General features: G+C 31.8%; 4 protein-coding genes across 4 annotated transcripts; all 4 read left to right on the plus strand.

Moving 5' to 3' along the window:
* The first annotated feature begins 4,149 nt into the window (after window positions 1-4,149).
* LOC121115049 (protein lin-52 homolog) lies at window positions 4,150-5,825 on the plus strand. The gene is made up of 4 exons (XM_040709205.2): window positions 4,150-4,403; window positions 4,475-4,543; window positions 4,617-4,724; window positions 4,777-5,825. The coding sequence occupies exons 1-4, from the start codon at window positions 4,337-4,339 to the stop codon at window positions 4,911-4,913; spliced, it is 381 nt and encodes a 126-aa protein (XP_040565139.2). The 5' UTR covers window positions 4,150-4,336; the 3' UTR covers window positions 4,914-5,825.
* Window positions 4,926-8,408, plus strand: LOC139904694 (E3 ubiquitin-protein ligase trul-1-like). The gene is made up of 2 exons (XM_071887384.1): window positions 4,926-5,825; window positions 7,893-8,408. Exons 1-2 carry the CDS (start codon window positions 4,926-4,928, stop codon window positions 8,298-8,300), a joined length of 1,308 nt encoding a protein of 435 aa, XP_071743485.1. The 3' UTR covers window positions 8,301-8,408.
* A 902-nt stretch (window positions 8,409-9,310) lies between these two features.
* On the plus strand, window positions 9,311-11,195 carry LOC121115050 (protein maelstrom homolog). The gene is made up of 2 exons (XM_040709207.2): window positions 9,311-10,139; window positions 10,206-11,195. Exons 1-2 carry the CDS (start codon window positions 9,425-9,427, stop codon window positions 10,886-10,888), a joined length of 1,398 nt encoding a protein of 465 aa, XP_040565141.1. The 5' UTR covers window positions 9,311-9,424; the 3' UTR covers window positions 10,889-11,195.
* Window positions 11,196-11,612: 417 nt separating this feature from the next.
* Window positions 11,613-14,560, plus strand: LOC121115051 (kelch domain-containing protein 3). Its single transcript, XM_040709208.2, has 4 exons — window positions 11,613-12,307; window positions 12,367-12,626; window positions 12,687-12,968; window positions 13,310-14,560. The coding sequence occupies exons 1-4, from the start codon at window positions 12,220-12,222 to the stop codon at window positions 13,865-13,867; spliced, it is 1,188 nt and encodes a 395-aa protein (XP_040565142.1). The 5' UTR covers window positions 11,613-12,219; the 3' UTR covers window positions 13,868-14,560.
* Window positions 14,561-15,838: the final 1,278 nt, after the last annotated feature.

Consider the following 15,838-nt stretch of genomic DNA (forward strand, 5'->3'; position numbering starts at 1 on the left):
TACTAACAATTTATGAAATTCAGTTTATGATAAGTTAAAAATTATAGTTTGATTTCAATATAGTTAATAATGTATTTCCTTATTATTATTTAGATAAGATGGTAAATAATTTCTTCATTAATTGATGTATATTATGTTTATTCATGCTCTGTTCTTTTTTTGTTCAATATTTGTATTACGAAATATGTTATTAATCAAGAAATATTTTCGTTCAAGTTATGCATTTTTTTCTTAGACAGCTTTATTTTTATTTATAAATATTTATAATAGAATATTCCTTTAGCATTTTGTGTCATTAAAAAACCAAATAATTACTAATGATAATAAGTATATTCATTAGAAGGTATTAGAAAAACAATAGTTCAAGAAATCATTGGTCTAGGTATCTGTTTTAAAATAATTTCCGGGGCCCCTTTACTTACTTCTTGGGTTGAGATGGGTGTGATGTATTTTTTAGCACCGGGAAAACATGGGTTTTTAACTTCAGACTTGGCTATATTTTAATACACGCAAGTAATTTATATCTATATATTCTTAAGTACAAAGAATCTCTGTAACCTTAAAGTCACATCCCTATGAAGACATGATCTATTTTTTTATGAGGAAACACTCATTAGTTGTTTTTTTGAGCCAATAAAAAATGGAACATGAAAAATCGATTTCCTCAAAAACGACTCGATACATTTTCTTGAAATTCTTAAAATTGATAAATATGTACATACTTCAAAGAATATTAAACAACTTTTAAAAGTTTTGGGAACGATTTCGACAGTTAAAATCATGTGTATACAGGGATGTCCAGAAGGGGGAGGGGAGTTGCTTGAGAAGCGACTAAATTTGAATGATTAACAAACAAAAAATATTTCAGTAATGTTTGAAAAGTCTAAAATTTTATATTACGATAGCAATAAATATTTTGGAAAAGTTGGGAATCAATATTTAGTGAAGTAAATCGTGTTTATTTTTTAGCTAGCCCACTTTTTTGGAATTGGAATCTGAAGAATGCATTTTCTTTTCCTTGGCAGTTGTCATAATGATTTATTTCCTGAGTAGTTAACTTCCTTTAGTGAAAAGATTCAATTATATTCAAAACTTGATTGAACATTCGTGTTTGCTAATAAAAGACGAAGAGTACACTTTAGGATTTGTTGCGGAGCTGTAATTGTAAGCCCTTTATGGACTCAGAGTAGAATTGAGGATCGATATCGGAGTAATTCTTGCCTTTATCCTTGTTTATCCCACTCCTCCCTTGTCACAGCTGATTGTAAATGATCTAATAAAACATTATCACAGCTAACTGCTCTCCTCCAAAACATTCTTCAAATTGTCAGGGTTACCATGTTGAGTCGCAACCATTTCGATCCAAATTTTATAATGCCACCCATACATTGAGCTTCTTCTTAAGACCAACCTAATGCAAATGGTTACAAATGGTCCTGAGCACTGGAATAAATGTTCACATGCCGGGCCAACTCCACGATTTATATTATTTTATCGACATTTTCGATGATTTACCTACCAGAGCGTCCCTCATCTTCGACGTCCATATTGCCGGAACGGAATCGTTAGGACCACCCTTTCGATCTTGCATTATATACTGTATTGGTTCCATAAACAGAACTTTTTTTTTTGCCTCCTTCTCCGTCTTTTCACCTTGGTCGTAGTGATACTGAAGAATGTATCAAATTTTTTTGTATTTACTTCCATTTTGGAATGCTGTAACACACAACCTGGCATCACCAAACACAAAACTATAATTTTTTTTTTTAAAGAGTACGCTTAATTTAACCTAATAATATTGAGTAATTTTACTATTAAACAATTCATTGCAAGCTATTAGATCATTAATGATTTGATTAAGATACAATTTCACTGCAAGCAATTTAATAATGTAGTGCAGGGATATCCAACCTGTGGATCATGGGCAACATTGCGGCCCACCAAATGTTTAGGTGTGGCCCACTACTCGTTCTGACATAAAGTAGTATTTTTTAGCAAAAATGTCGAAATATTATTAAAACACGTGGAATGCTCATAATACGTACAAACTTTGAAAAATATTTGAGGGTATCTCGTATTTTGTGAGAACAGGGTTACCAGTTTAGCTTTTTTAAGCACTTTGGCCTTGAACATAGTTAAAGATGGTTTTTTGTAAAAGTGCAAAGAGAAGGCTGGAGCGATCCATGTGGTAATTAAGACACTAGTTAAAATCAGCTGCTTGTTATATGATTTTGGAGGGAGAAAATGAATTAAAGCAATAAAGAGAAGGACCCTCTATATTTAAAATAGTATTGGAGCCCGAAAAATGTTGTAATTATATTTAAATAAATTTACAGCAATGGTAGGCGAGAATTCTTCTTTTAGAGGGAGATGTTACAGACACACGACTTATTAAATAATGAATAAAAAAGAGCACAAACATCAACCGGTTTTCCTTTTCTAATCGCTATACTAAGTTTTTTCTTTACATACATCTCCTCTTTAAACATAGTATTTCCTGCTATAAATTCCTACAATTTTATCAAACTAAAGGCATTATTTGCATCTGATTGGTTATTACACCACATCAACCCGCACATAATTACTACATCCGTATATTATATAGATAAAGTCCCACGTTAAACATGCCGACTTGTATTGCCTATAATTGGACCTCCAGTGCGGCAACTTTCGCAAAATATTGGTTTTAAGAAAAATAACTAGTCCTTCCAATCTATTAATGATCATGTCGTTCAATTAAATCTATTTCAAAAGGTTATAGAGGCATAAAACTACATAATTTGGGAAAACTTGAAAGTGAAAAGATTCAAGGGATCTAATAATGTTTTACTTCATTACAACATCAGTCATTTTAATAATAACTATTTACCTTTAATTGATGCTATTAATTAATTTTCATCTATTAAAAGTACAAGTATCAGTTTAGGTTTTAGGGATTTTTTATTCAAGGCCGACGCGCTGGAGATAAGAAAGCAATCCAAGGCGTTTTGTATTTACCATACCGAAAGTAATGGTTTGTTAGTTATAATCAATGGGCACTCTATAGACAAAAGTACTCATCAGCCATTCTTAAGGAGAGACCACTAATATATGAAATGCCATGAGTATTAATATAAGTATTGAGAAGTTACGAGTCATGAAAAATGAAGAGTAACAATGACGATTTCTTAGGGAGTTATCATCTATATTATTAAAGCAAAACTTATCATTTAGCCGACGCCTAATTACTCCGTCCAATGGCGGATACAACCGCTAGTAAAAAATATCACAATTATATTTTATGTCTATGGCCTAAAAAATCCAGTCTTATAACAATCAAACCCCTTTTTTCATTAATATTAAGGAAAATAGTCAACCATTGGATATCAAAATGAAGCCGACAAATAATGCAAATTAAACCTTACTGTTCCTTACAAATATATCCTTCTAATGCCTAGTTTTATTATATATATGACACTAAAATATATTAAAAATATATGCTATTACAGCCTTATACAATGGAAATAATATGAAATTTTTCTCTAATGATCCTACTTTTCTCGTCCCTAATCGTAGGTGTTTTTTTAGTACAAATTAATTTGATTCCATTTGAGTAACAGTGCTTATCATTGGCATCAAGTAGTATTCAACGAAGAGTTAAGTCTTTTTTTTATTTTTTAAACCATTTGATGAAGTTTCATCAAGATTTATTTAGTAAAAATATCAAGTTCTAGCTCCCAAGGTGGCGTCTCTTTCAATTATGATGCTATTACAGGTTTGTTCTTGTTACATGCTAATAAAGATTTCATAATTTTGTAGCCTACTTATCATTATTATGGATGTAAAAATGGTCGAAATCCTCCTCAAGATACATTTAAAAAAAAGTATATACAAGCAACCTCCAAATTTTCCTTAATTATTTCTACCTATTTTCAAAAATGAGCATTATAGTTTATTTAATGATCTTTCTCAGTAGATGCGTTGTCTATCAAACTTTTCATTTTGATTGTACACTCACGATGATTTAGACAATTTTCACATCCCTATGCATTATTCTGTATTCATATTTGATATTAATGATATTATAAAATATTCGGAGTTATATTTTGTGATATTTCATTGGCTCACAGCATTAATATCTGACGTCATATGATAGTATATGACCTCATCATATTACTTTTGTCGTTTTCCCCCTCTATTTACTATTCTTTTCGAATATATTTTTATTTAAAATTCCCAATCGGACATTGCTGAAGTTTTATGGTTTGATCATCCGGCCAAGTGTCTCCTTGCTACGTATTGTCGAAAGGTTTGACAAATTATCTGCAGTCTTTTCCGTACTTAAATGAAGTAATGAATGAATGGCATGGCGTCTTCATCAATGAATAATATTAATAATTCGGAGAAAAATGAGGAATTAGAAGGTGAAACACCGTCGGTTATTTATTTGACTCTTGATTTCTAATTACTTGTACCCTTTATTATATTTCTTTAGATTTGGAGACTTCCCTTCTCGCTCTAGAAAAGCTAGACCGCGCTTCGCCTGACCTTTGGCCTAATCAGAGTGCGTCAAATTAGGATTGTCTTTATTTTTTGACATGCCATCTCTAATGTGTGTCGTTTTTATTCCATTTCAGTTCCTGGAGTGAGTCAATTTGTTCCTTTAGAAGCGCCCATTGATTCTCCTGCAAACCAAAACGACATACTTCAAGGACTCACTCAAGACGATTTAGCAACTATTCATCGTTAGTTAATTAAATACTATGTTAATCCTATAATCATATGTATATCCTTTAGAACTGGGTAACCTTGCACCCTCAACCCTACTCGAAGAGGTTCGACGTCTTCAAAACGTAGCTTATCAATTAGGACTGGAAGAGGCCAAGGAAATGACACGAGGGAAATATTTAAACATTTTTCGTAGAACTCGATAATAAACACCCAGGATGTTTTTAAAGTGCTCTACTTGTCTTGAAGCCATCACTCCTTCCCAAGATTTGTCAAATGCTCCGTGTGGACATGTGTTTCACTATATTTGCATACTTCAGTGGATTAACACTGGTAAACGTACATGTCCTCAATGCCGTGCTAGTTGTCAAGAAAAACAATTAAGAAAAGTGTTTTTTTCCGAGTGTGACGATCTTAACTCAACGACTGATGCTAATGAATTACAATCTCAAATAGATTCACTCAATTTTAATCTGCGGATTACTAAACAGGAAAATAAGAAACTTCAGGAAGATGCAGATCAATCCAAAGCCCAAGCTATCTCAATTAGAGAAGAATTTAGAGAATTAGAGAGAGAGAAAAAAGCGCTGTCCGGAAAAATTATAGATCTTAAAACTCAAATTCGATATTTTCAAACGGAAAAAAATGAAGTGGAAGTCCTCAGAAACGAGTTGCAATCCGTGAAAAATAGTTTGAAGCTGTATCAAAACATTGAAATTATAGTGAAAGGAACTGTGTCGGAAGTTAATAAAAAACTACATGAAATAGGGGACTTTAGTCAAGCCTCCAAAGAACTTGGTATTCTCATTGTTGCTTTAAAAAGAGAATTGGAGGCTAGTAAAACGGAAAACCAAAATTCAAAAGCTGATCTTCGTCAATATGCATCACTTATCAAGGAGCTCAAGTCCACTGTCACCCTTCGTTCAAAGGAAATTAAAGAATTAACTGTAGCCAACAATATTATTTCCTCCGATTTAAAACATTCTGAAGAGGAAAAGGACACTTTGAAAGACCAAATTAGAGCTTTACAAAGTACTTTAGATGCACATAGTGACAATGCAAGAAGTAGAATGAAAATAATTAATTCTGAGTACTCATTAGCAACACAAAATATGGAGGTAATATCTTATTATGTCTTCATGTGGAAACATTGTATTTTTAAATGTACAGGGGTCTCAGAATTAGAGTCCTATAAATGTAATTAATTTAAGAGTATTTGAGGGGTTTCCAAACCACACTGTAAATAATGGTGCAAATACGATTTTGAGCATTTTTGACCTTCCTATTCATCTGATCTTAACCCCCTTGACTTTGCTATGTAGAGTATGGTCGAGGAGGAGGTCATTGCAGTGTTTAGGCTGAGTAACAACTCCTTGATGGCAGCCGTGTACGCAAAACTTACTTGTCCGTACTAGGTGCAAGTCTTTGACGAAGAGTTCCTCCAAGTTGTTCAAAACGAAGGCAAGCACATTGAATGTCATATTGGTCAATTGTAAGACTATATTAGGCCTCTAATGCATTATTTGTACATATTCTAATACAAACCCTTATCTGAGAAAATTAAATTTTTGATTGTACTCTAAATTCTGGGCCACCTGTATATATCTAAGGGAATCAATACACTTTTTTTTACAAAATTAGAAATTATTTTGTAATAACACCTGGAGCTTCCAAGATGATCAAGTTTTTGTTTTTGCCTTTAATTGTTCAGATGGAGTTTCACTGATTAAGTATATGTATAGATCATATACTTACAATGACTCCATCTGACATAATAATTGTCTTAGCACTCCATATACATAATGTATATATCATTTTCTAGGAACGAGAGAATATTGAACCTACGCAAATTGAGTTCAAGAGAATAATATTTCCCAAACGCGTTGTCCATTGAGCTATATTGTTCCATCACATCTTAATTTTTGTTTTACACTTCTCAAAAATTTTCGAGGAAGCTAAAAATGATCTGAGAAAAGTAGCTAACGATGAATTTTGAATATGATGAATAATTCATATAAAAGCACTATGCAGATCCAGCTCCAGATACGATCTTTAATATAGTATACTTTGCGTTTTCATTCTAATAGATTAATGATTCACTCAGATAGATTTAGTGGGATACATTCCTTTTTAATCTCATTATTTGATTTTTTATCCATATATCGCTCTCTAGGTTAATGCGTGGTCATAATTTCTGATTTTTTTTTAAATCAGAATCATTGTCCGTTTCTAAGAACGAAATGTCTGCTGTTGTTTTTTTTTTTTTTCAATCGAGATTTTTGAATTTGCTTAGAAATTGAGGATTTTTTTTCAAATTCAAAGTAATTGAAGGACTGTTTTTGCTGTTACTAAGAAAATGACGTGGAACAATCTAAACCGAATATTACTAGGACACCCGTCCAGACCGAATCAGTTAAAATTAAAACGGTTTCCATCTGGTCTAGGATTTCCAGAGCGAATCCCTATAGTAATAACCATCCATATTTAAAAAAATTATATTTTAAAGAAAGTACGTAAATAACAGTTTCTATCGATTTGAAAAAATTAGGAACAGTCACAAAATATCAAGCAAAACATACCAAACACAAGTCGACTGATATACATATAATTGATAAAAACAGTCAAAATGACTACTTCGTGGTTCTTGAGTTAATTTATAATGTTTTTAATACATTCCAAAATAAATTACTGTTGTTATATAAGAAAACAACTGAATCAAATTATCTTACCAATGAGATGTGCAGTGTGCACTATCTATACTTAATCCTATAACTTCATACGTATCATATATGATACATGAGTATTAGAATCCCCAATTTGAGCAGTTTGACAATTGTTTGGGTTAAAATTTGTAGGAACAAAATAACAAAAATATATATAATCAATGGATCAATAAACATAAAAAATGCGTATTTTTTGCTTATAACCTGCTAGTGATATTAACGTATTACCTCATCCAAAAAGTGTTAAAAGCACGGGGTTTTTGACAAATTAAAATTTATTTTTAGAGGTGTTATATGTAAAAAAGTCATTCTTTAAAAAAAACAACTTAAATATCTTCGAAACTGAGACTTAATAGAAGGAAATAATTACTGATTCATAATTATGTAAATAAATTGTATACGAAAAGTGATTCCACTTATTAATATATTTTGATGGATTAATATGTAAACTTTTCTCTTTAGGAAACACAACTCCTTGACAAATTGCCTTCTCCAATGGAAGTAAAAACAAAGGTTTGCAGTTTAGTTGGTTTAAAAAGAAGCGCGGATACTGAAGTAAAAGAAAACAAGGAGAAAGAGCGTCAGTGGCAGTGTGATTTCAATATCTTAAAGAAGTCTCGATTAAATTCTCATGGAAGTGGAGTTTTTAGTCAGTTAGAAACCAAGTCTTTCAATCAAGTGAATGAAAAATTTTATGATGGATTTGGTGGTCATGGTAAAATGGACGTTTTTCCCACTGCTAAAATTGATAGCGTTAATTCCAATGGCATTGCACCTAAGCGTCCGCGTAAAGGGGTAGCCAAGGTCTTTTTAGACAAAAAAACAGCGACAAAAACTTTAGATAAATATTTTAATCTAGATACTCCTTGAGGTCAACTTAAAAATACTTTATTATTTTCATAATAAACCAAGTATTGTCTTTTATATTTACAATGACTATTTTAAAAGTACTTGAAATAAATTTTTTTTATGTTCTTATTATTAATATTGTATCAGCACAGTCTAACTATAATTATCACTTACAGTCGTGTTCATAAGCATTGATAATTATTAATCTAGGGATTATCTCCTGGAATTCTGTTTCGCCTGGGTTTTACAGTTACAAGGAATTTTCGAGGAAAAAAATATTTTCAAATCTCTTAAATACCTAATATATATACTTCATTTTGATATGAGATGCCGGTTTTACCGCGAGCGAGGCCTAATCCAAAGATATATGTGCAGGCAGGTCCTTTAATTTTTTTTTATCTATGAAGCGCGGTACCTAATTGAATTGCGGGGCTCACTACAGCTACAGTGGCCTAAGGCCAGTCCTATCTTCAGTTACATTTTCTAAATTAATTAATTTCGTTTTTTAATTAAATAATTTCGCGTGAGGTCCCCTCTATGTTTTGCGTTTAATTACTGAACATAAACAGGGGCGATTTCAAAAAATATATTCTTTTATTGTCGAAGTGACGTTTATATGTTTTTGTTTTTAATTTCCAATTTCATGAACAACGTAGTTAAACAATTTTCTGGAGTTTGTAGGTATTAATAGATATTGTACAAAAATACTTGGATATTAGTTATAATACTATAGTATTTTGAATAAAAAGTTATATCAAGTAAAAGTTAAGGTGAAATGGAATTACATATGTATATCTACACTTTAAAAAAAAAAAAGGAACTTAATACAGTAAATTTAGTTAATTTAACCTATTATCGAGCTTATAGGATTCCTGAATTAAGAATAAAGTATCATGGATTCATGATTTTTTATAATAAAAAAATTTGGATTTATATATTTTTTAAAAGAAAACATTTTTAATTTTTGTTTTTATCATGTAATTATCAAATCTAAAATCATCCTCTCCAAACCTGTATAAAATGATTAATTTTTAAATGAAAACGAGTTGAGCTTTGAATTTTGATGCTCTCATAAATCTGTCTATTTTTAATTTCGTTATTACTTTGTAGGTTCTTAAGCTGGTCAACCATCATCACGTGCAACAATGACCAAAGCCAAGAAGAAAGCTCCATTTGTTTGCTTCTGTTTAGAACAAGCTCGGTTACAGCCAAGATTGAAGGGAAAATCCATTCCCGAATTGGTTGATTTGTGCTCTGACGATTGGAATGGTTTAAGCAAGTCTGAAAGAGATAGATTTGCTCAGAACAAGCAAATTGGCGAAACAACTAGTCCTGTTGAAAGCAAAAAGGGCGAGAGATATGATAGTTTCGGACGGCCTTTATCTTTTTTAATGCAAAAAGAAAGGGAGACGAAGGAAACCGCAAAGCTCCGTCGTAGGGATATTCTTGAACGTGCGGGAGTGGCTCACAACAAGAAAAGTAATTTTCATTTTATGGATGTGACTCTATGGGTCTGTACTAATGAAGGAAAGAGCCTCCCTGCTGAAATAGCCATTATTGTCATGAACATGATCGAAGGAATCACTCAAAGATTTGTTCAAAAAATACACCCCGGTACGCCGCCACTTGGCTATCAAGGTGACATGAAAAAAAATTCAGACATTGGTCATGGGATTTGGTTAGATCATCAGGATGAGTTGAATTCGGATTATCTAGCGATTGTGAATAAGATAACTGACATACTCACGCCAGGCAAAGATGATTCTCCCGCAGTTCAATCTAAACTCTTGCCCATCTTTGTCGCACCATCGGACCTGGAGAGTATCAGAGCCGCCATGCAATGGCTCATTTTGGCTGCAGGTAATTTTTTAACTTTTTTTTAATTAGTTATAGTATCGACCCATTACAATTTTATGCATAATTTAGGCCAAGACCCATCAATGATTAATATTGTCCCTTATGAAGCTCACATTTTATTATGGGATTTGTTGTCTGTGGCCCCTTTTAAAACGCCAGAATCTGACATTCCTACAATGAACTTGGCCAAGGCTCATCTGGAGGGTGTTACATTCTTAAATGTTGACGAAGCAGCTTGTGATTTCCACAAAAGCAAGGATAGTACAAATTGTGCACTTTTGAAGGCAACTCGGTTGGCATTTAAAATTTGTGAATTCTGCTGCTTTGCATATGATTTGGATGCCGTTGAGGGGAGTCATTATCCATCAAGTAGTACTCGCTTTTCTAATCATTTTAATGCTTCCAAGTCGGATTATTTAAACTTTAGTAACGGCTCCGCCGCTCATTCAACCCTGAATTGTAGTTTCTCTTCAACCAACTTGAAGAAACCACATCTTGATCCCTCAATAAGTTTTGAATCCTTGAAAGAACTAGTCTCTCATCCACTCAAGGAATATCTTGAACTCCACAAATTCAGAGATTTGCAGGAGATCATGTTAAAGAACGGGAACTATATATCCTCCACTTATGAGAACATAACTTCTTTGTCCAATGGGGAATATGAATGTGAGCCAACTTCATTTTCTGGAGATTTATCTGATATCTCATCTATGTGTACTTACAATACTGAATATAGTAATTTTACGGATTAATTTAATATTTAAAAAAGTCCCAAAAAGTTCTCTTGGGAATTGATGTATAAAGAAATTATTGTATTTTCTATCCTTTCTTGTCTTGTACAATACTATTATTTTGACTTTAATGTTTAAGGATTCGCCATGTCGCAGTTTCCTGGTCTTCTTTTATGTTTATGGAAAAAATGTTTTTCAAAAAATACGAGGAATAAAAAAAATCCTTCTTCGTTAATATTTTGATTTTTTATATAGTATATACATGTATATATTCATGTCAAAAATTAGTAAAATATATATAGTTTGAAAAATATACACAAATAGTAAATGTTGAAGTTCTTCAATCAGTTCTTATCTACGTTTTCCCCCAAAAGGCACGCGATAATGAAATCTAAATATTTTTTATATTAATCTTGTTTCATATAGTAGGATATTACTATCATGTTTTAGTAGAGTTAAATTCAAAGCTCATCTTGGGGATGAGTCATCTTGACTTTTTAATTCTAACCTTTCCAGAAATGTATAAGATAATATGAGGAGTAAATCATATCGAATTCTAGGAATACAATGTGAATGATTACTAAGTTATTTGGTCGATATTCGTGGTTATTGAATATTTTTTCATTATGCAAATCGTGTCAAATATTGTATAAGAGTACATAAGGAATATCAGAGAAGGTTTTCAAGGCCGGGTTGGCTGTTGCAAATTTAATACTGAGATTATTCTATAATTTTTGCTGAACATAGATACTTTAATTAAACTTCTTATTTGGTTGTGATATTAAAAAAACAGTACTCATTTTAAATAATACATTTCCAAATACTTAAAAAAATGGATTAGATATATGATCAAGAACAGGAGAACTGTCAAATAATTATAATTATAATTTTTCTGGAGAGATGTGTCTAGATCAGTGACAAACAATTTCAGTATGTTGAAACATTGGATTCAAATGAAGTAAGGCAAATGTATTATGATAATTCCTCTTACTATTTGTGTTCAAAGAAATCAGATATGTTTGAATCAAATTTTAGATTCAAATAATCTAGAATATTAAAGCAATCAAATGTTTTTAAAAAACCAATCACAACCTCCTCTGGTCTCCCCTACAAGTTCAAGGATGTTAAATCCAGAGCAGATTTCAAGTTGTCATGTCATTTATGTGTGAGTAGTAAATGATTCCGTCCAATGAAAAGGAAGAGAGAATGAGAGGAGTAGCGAATGAGATGCTTCTTTTCTGTTTCTTACTCTCTCTTTGCTGTTGATATTCAGATTGTGGATTCTTTCGTCAGTCTCTGTCACCTGACAAGATAAATATAGACAGCTAGATATTGGATGATCGTTGGACGTTATGTGGTGGACGGTTAATAACATTGGAGGCCCTAGGAGAGTGAATCATGCAGCCGTGGCTATTGGGGACAAAATATATTCCTTCGGAGGTGAGTTTGAATTCTTTGTGCCGTCTAATGAGTGTTTTGAATTGTCATTGTAATCCTAGGTTACTGCACTGGAGAGAATTATAAGGACGAAAAGCCCATCGATGTTTTCATTTTAAATACCAATACGTACCGTTGGTCGGCGCTCCCCAAACCTAAACCAAGAGATTCTACTTACAGTGATTGGCCAGTTCAACGATATGGACATTCCATAAGTGCACGCGGAGATAACATTTATCTCTATGGTGGAAGAAATGCCAAGAAGATTTGGTCCGCTCTCTATATATTCAATGTGCAATCCCTAACCTGGAGCAAACCCAAGGTGTGTCTCTTTTGCTCAAACAAATATAAAAATAATGTATTATATTCAGTTTCTTAAAAGGTTTCAGGTGAAATCCCCATGGCTCGTGATGGACACACATCAACCATTATCGGGGATTATTTGTACATTTGTGGAGGGTTTGAAAACAATGATTTCTCTCACTTTATATCCAAATTGAATTTGAGTACAATGACTTGGTCAACTGCTTGGGCTGATGGAAAAGCTCCACAATACAGAGATTTTCATTCTGCAACAAAAATCGGTGATAATAAAATCCTCATTTTCGGAGGAAGATCCGAAATTAACTTTCATGAAAGTTACCCCACAGACGTTCATTATCTTGTAAGATACTTCACTAGCTTATAATATTCATACGTATATACTAGGACTGTGCTACAAAACGATACGAAATTTAGTGTCAAAAATGATTTCCAATTATTTGAATATGTTTTTATATTAAAAAAACTATTTTACTATAGTTCTCCATTTAAATAGACATTATTTTTATGTAGAAATATTACACCATACAATAAAAAATTGATTATTTTTTATTTCATAGTATGGATATTTAATCCGGTCTTGAAATTTCGTAACACCCTAATACATAAATATGAGTTTTCTAAACAAAGGGTTTCTAATTGTACTGTAACAAATGTTTAACTTGGTTCCTTTAATGCTTACAGGATACAGATACCATGACTTGGCATTCACCTAGAGTATCTGGCCTTGTACCCCCAGATGGCCGTCGTTCCCACTCAGCAGTCAACGTCAATGACGATTTGTTAATCTTTGGTGGCTACAATTCTGAATTGGATGTGCATTATAATGATGTTTGGGTACTCAACACACGAACATGGGTATGGAAAGAAGTAACACCCCATGGATCTTGTGTACCTATTCCTCGGCGCCGTCATGCAATGTGCCAAATTGACGGTGGATCTAGACTTTTTATATTTGGCGGTACGTCCCACTATGATGGCCCTCCTCTCTATTTCACTCAGGAACAGCTCAGCTATTTCCTGGCGATTGATGATGACTATTCTGCAGATAATATGCTAATTGACTTGAATGATACCTATGTCCTGGATCTTAATCCCTCTCTTAAAACATTATGTCTCTCAAAAGTGATTGAATCCGATTTACCCACTGAAAATTTACCTCTTAATATAAAACAAGAATTGAAATGGATGACGGAGCCAAACAATATTAGTACTCCTCTTCGAACATTGCCTCTTGGATAAATCATGATGATTCCTTCAAGTTGTATTGATACATTTTATATACATAAATGAAAAAGAAAAGAAAAAAACTTCTCAAATAGTTATATGATTTATTATTGCTAAAGTATCCGAACGAATTCTCTATGTAATTATGGATACCAAGATTATTATTATTTATTCAAAAAAGTGTTTTATTTTTACTATAATTATAATGCTCTATATCTCATGTAATAGATGGAATTAAAGTGTTTTTTTGTTTTCGCAACTCTTGTTCTAAAAATATACGTGTACTTACAATAATACATGCTCATATATTGTAATTCTATATACTGTATATTTCTCTGCATATTTATTTATGGCTCCTTTTTACAAAAAAACATTTTATTTCTTTCTAATGTCAAATTTTATTATACAATTATATTTATAGATGAGGAAACATATTCTATTATTTTATACTTATAAATTAAATGATATTTTGTCCACAATGAACGTTCATAATGATATCCGGCTATAGGTGTATTTACGCACTATCATAATATATACTTCATTAAAGTCTATAAAAACTTCAAGAAATATCATGATCGTTATATTCCTTCATTTTCTAGCTAAAGTGTGATTATTATATACATATGTATGTTTGATACTATTTAATAGAATATATAGCCCATGTTTACTGAGATGCCAATTCATAAGGCTTCTTCAAATACATAATAAGAGTTCGTTTTTCTCTTTCTTTGAACATTATTATTTTATTTTACTCCCAACCCATGCTCTGGTGTATTTTTAATTTCATCTCAATATCGCTGATGGATTAATTTGGTTTTTAATTTGTAAGGGGGAGATGTTGCGCCAGTTTAAGGGAAGGTCTATTGACTTAAAACCCCACTCCAGCGTTAAAATAATCTTGTTTTGTTACATTTTGCCCCGTCTAGTCTCTATTTTGTCAAGAAATGAAAATAATTATAGTCCGACAAATCATTAGAAAAGTATTTCGTGTCGTAATCGCTGAGAAAAAATTATTGGATGTATTATGTAATGCATACACTGAGAATAAATTTTGAAGAAAAGACCATATTTTTTTAAAGTAAAAATATATGAAATGAAATATGCACACAATTGATATAATGAGGCTATAAAACTTTTCTTTAAAAATGTCATTTTATAATAACATAAATATTTCACATTCGATTCAATTAAATAGTATGTATATCCAGGGGCGTCCGCAGGATTATCTTTTGTGGAGGGCTTGGGTTTTGGAGGATTTTTTTTTTTAAATTTCAAAAATAAAATTGCAAATATTAAAATTTTTGAAAAAAAATAAAATTATAATATTAAATCTTTTGTAAGAAAAAAAATTCAAAAATCCACAGTTTTTCACAAAAATTAAATTTTTGTATTTTTTTCCCGATATTACATTTTCTAGTAAAAAGCAAAAATCGCTTTAATTTGTGGAGGACTACATCCCCTCCAGCCCACCCCTTGTGGACACCCCTGATATCATTTATAAAGTAAGGCCGCTCGTTTAATATTTTTTTTTATAAAAAAGGTCATATGAAAAATAAAAATTTTGTTTGAAAAAAAAGGTGAAATTATTATTTAAAAAAATCTAATTTCATAATAAAAATGGGCTCTCACAATTAATTATCGTTGCCCCAGGCACCGCTCAGGCTAAAAACCGATGAGAGAAGCAAAAATTGACGGATACTCTGATAAAAGAACTAGATGATATAAAAATGTATTTAAAGTCTAAGAATTCTACTCTCAAATATAAAAAAATATTCTATATAATACTAACCCTTACTTGAAATATATAAAATATTTGCAAGAAATTGGTATTTTTTAAACACGTATTTAAATATTAATTTGTATCAGGATTGGTAAATCCATGGGTGCCGTCAGAGGTAGTACATACCCTCTCAGATGGTTTGATGAAACCACCAAAATACCCCCTCCCCCCACTCAAATTCTACAACTTTTATGTATTAAAAGAAT

The sequence above is a fragment of the Lepeophtheirus salmonis genome, chromosome 3, assembly GCF_016086655.4.
Source record: "Lepeophtheirus salmonis chromosome 3, UVic_Lsal_1.4, whole genome shotgun sequence".
Classification (NCBI taxonomy): Eukaryota; Metazoa; Arthropoda; class Copepoda; order Siphonostomatoida; family Caligidae; genus Lepeophtheirus; species Lepeophtheirus salmonis.

Coding starts and splice junctions, on each gene's coding strand:
- LOC121115051 (XM_040709208.2), top strand. CDS start 12,220: ATGTGGTGGACGGTTAATAACATTGGAGGCCCTAGGAGAGTGAATCAT. Junction 12,627..12,686: donor TAACCTGGAGCAAACCCAAG/GTGTGTCTCTTT, acceptor GTTTCTTAAAAG/GTTTCAGGTGAAATCCCCAT. Junction 12,969..13,309: donor CCACAGACGTTCATTATCTT/GTAAGATACTTC, acceptor TAATGCTTACAG/GATACAGATACCATGACTTG.
- LOC139904694 (XM_071887384.1), top strand. CDS start 4,926: ATGTTTTTAAAGTGCTCTACTTGTCTTGAAGCCATCACTCCTTCCCAA. Junction 5,826..7,892: donor TAGCAACACAAAATATGGAG/GTAATATCTTAT, acceptor TTTTCTCTTTAG/GAAACACAACTCCTTGACAA.
- LOC121115050 (XM_040709207.2), top strand. CDS start 9,425: ATGACCAAAGCCAAGAAGAAAGCTCCATTTGTTTGCTTCTGTTTAGAA. Junction 10,140..10,205: donor ATGGCTCATTTTGGCTGCAG/GTAATTTTTTAA, acceptor TGCATAATTTAG/GCCAAGACCCATCAATGATT.
- LOC121115049 (XM_040709205.2), top strand. CDS start 4,337: ATGAATGGCATGGCGTCTTCATCAATGAATAATATTAATAATTCGGAG. Junction 4,544..4,616: donor TGACCTTTGGCCTAATCAGA/GTGCGTCAAATT, acceptor ATTCCATTTCAG/TTCCTGGAGTGAGTCAATTT. Junction 4,725..4,776: donor CGATTTAGCAACTATTCATC/GTTAGTTAATTA, acceptor TATATCCTTTAG/AACTGGGTAACCTTGCACCC.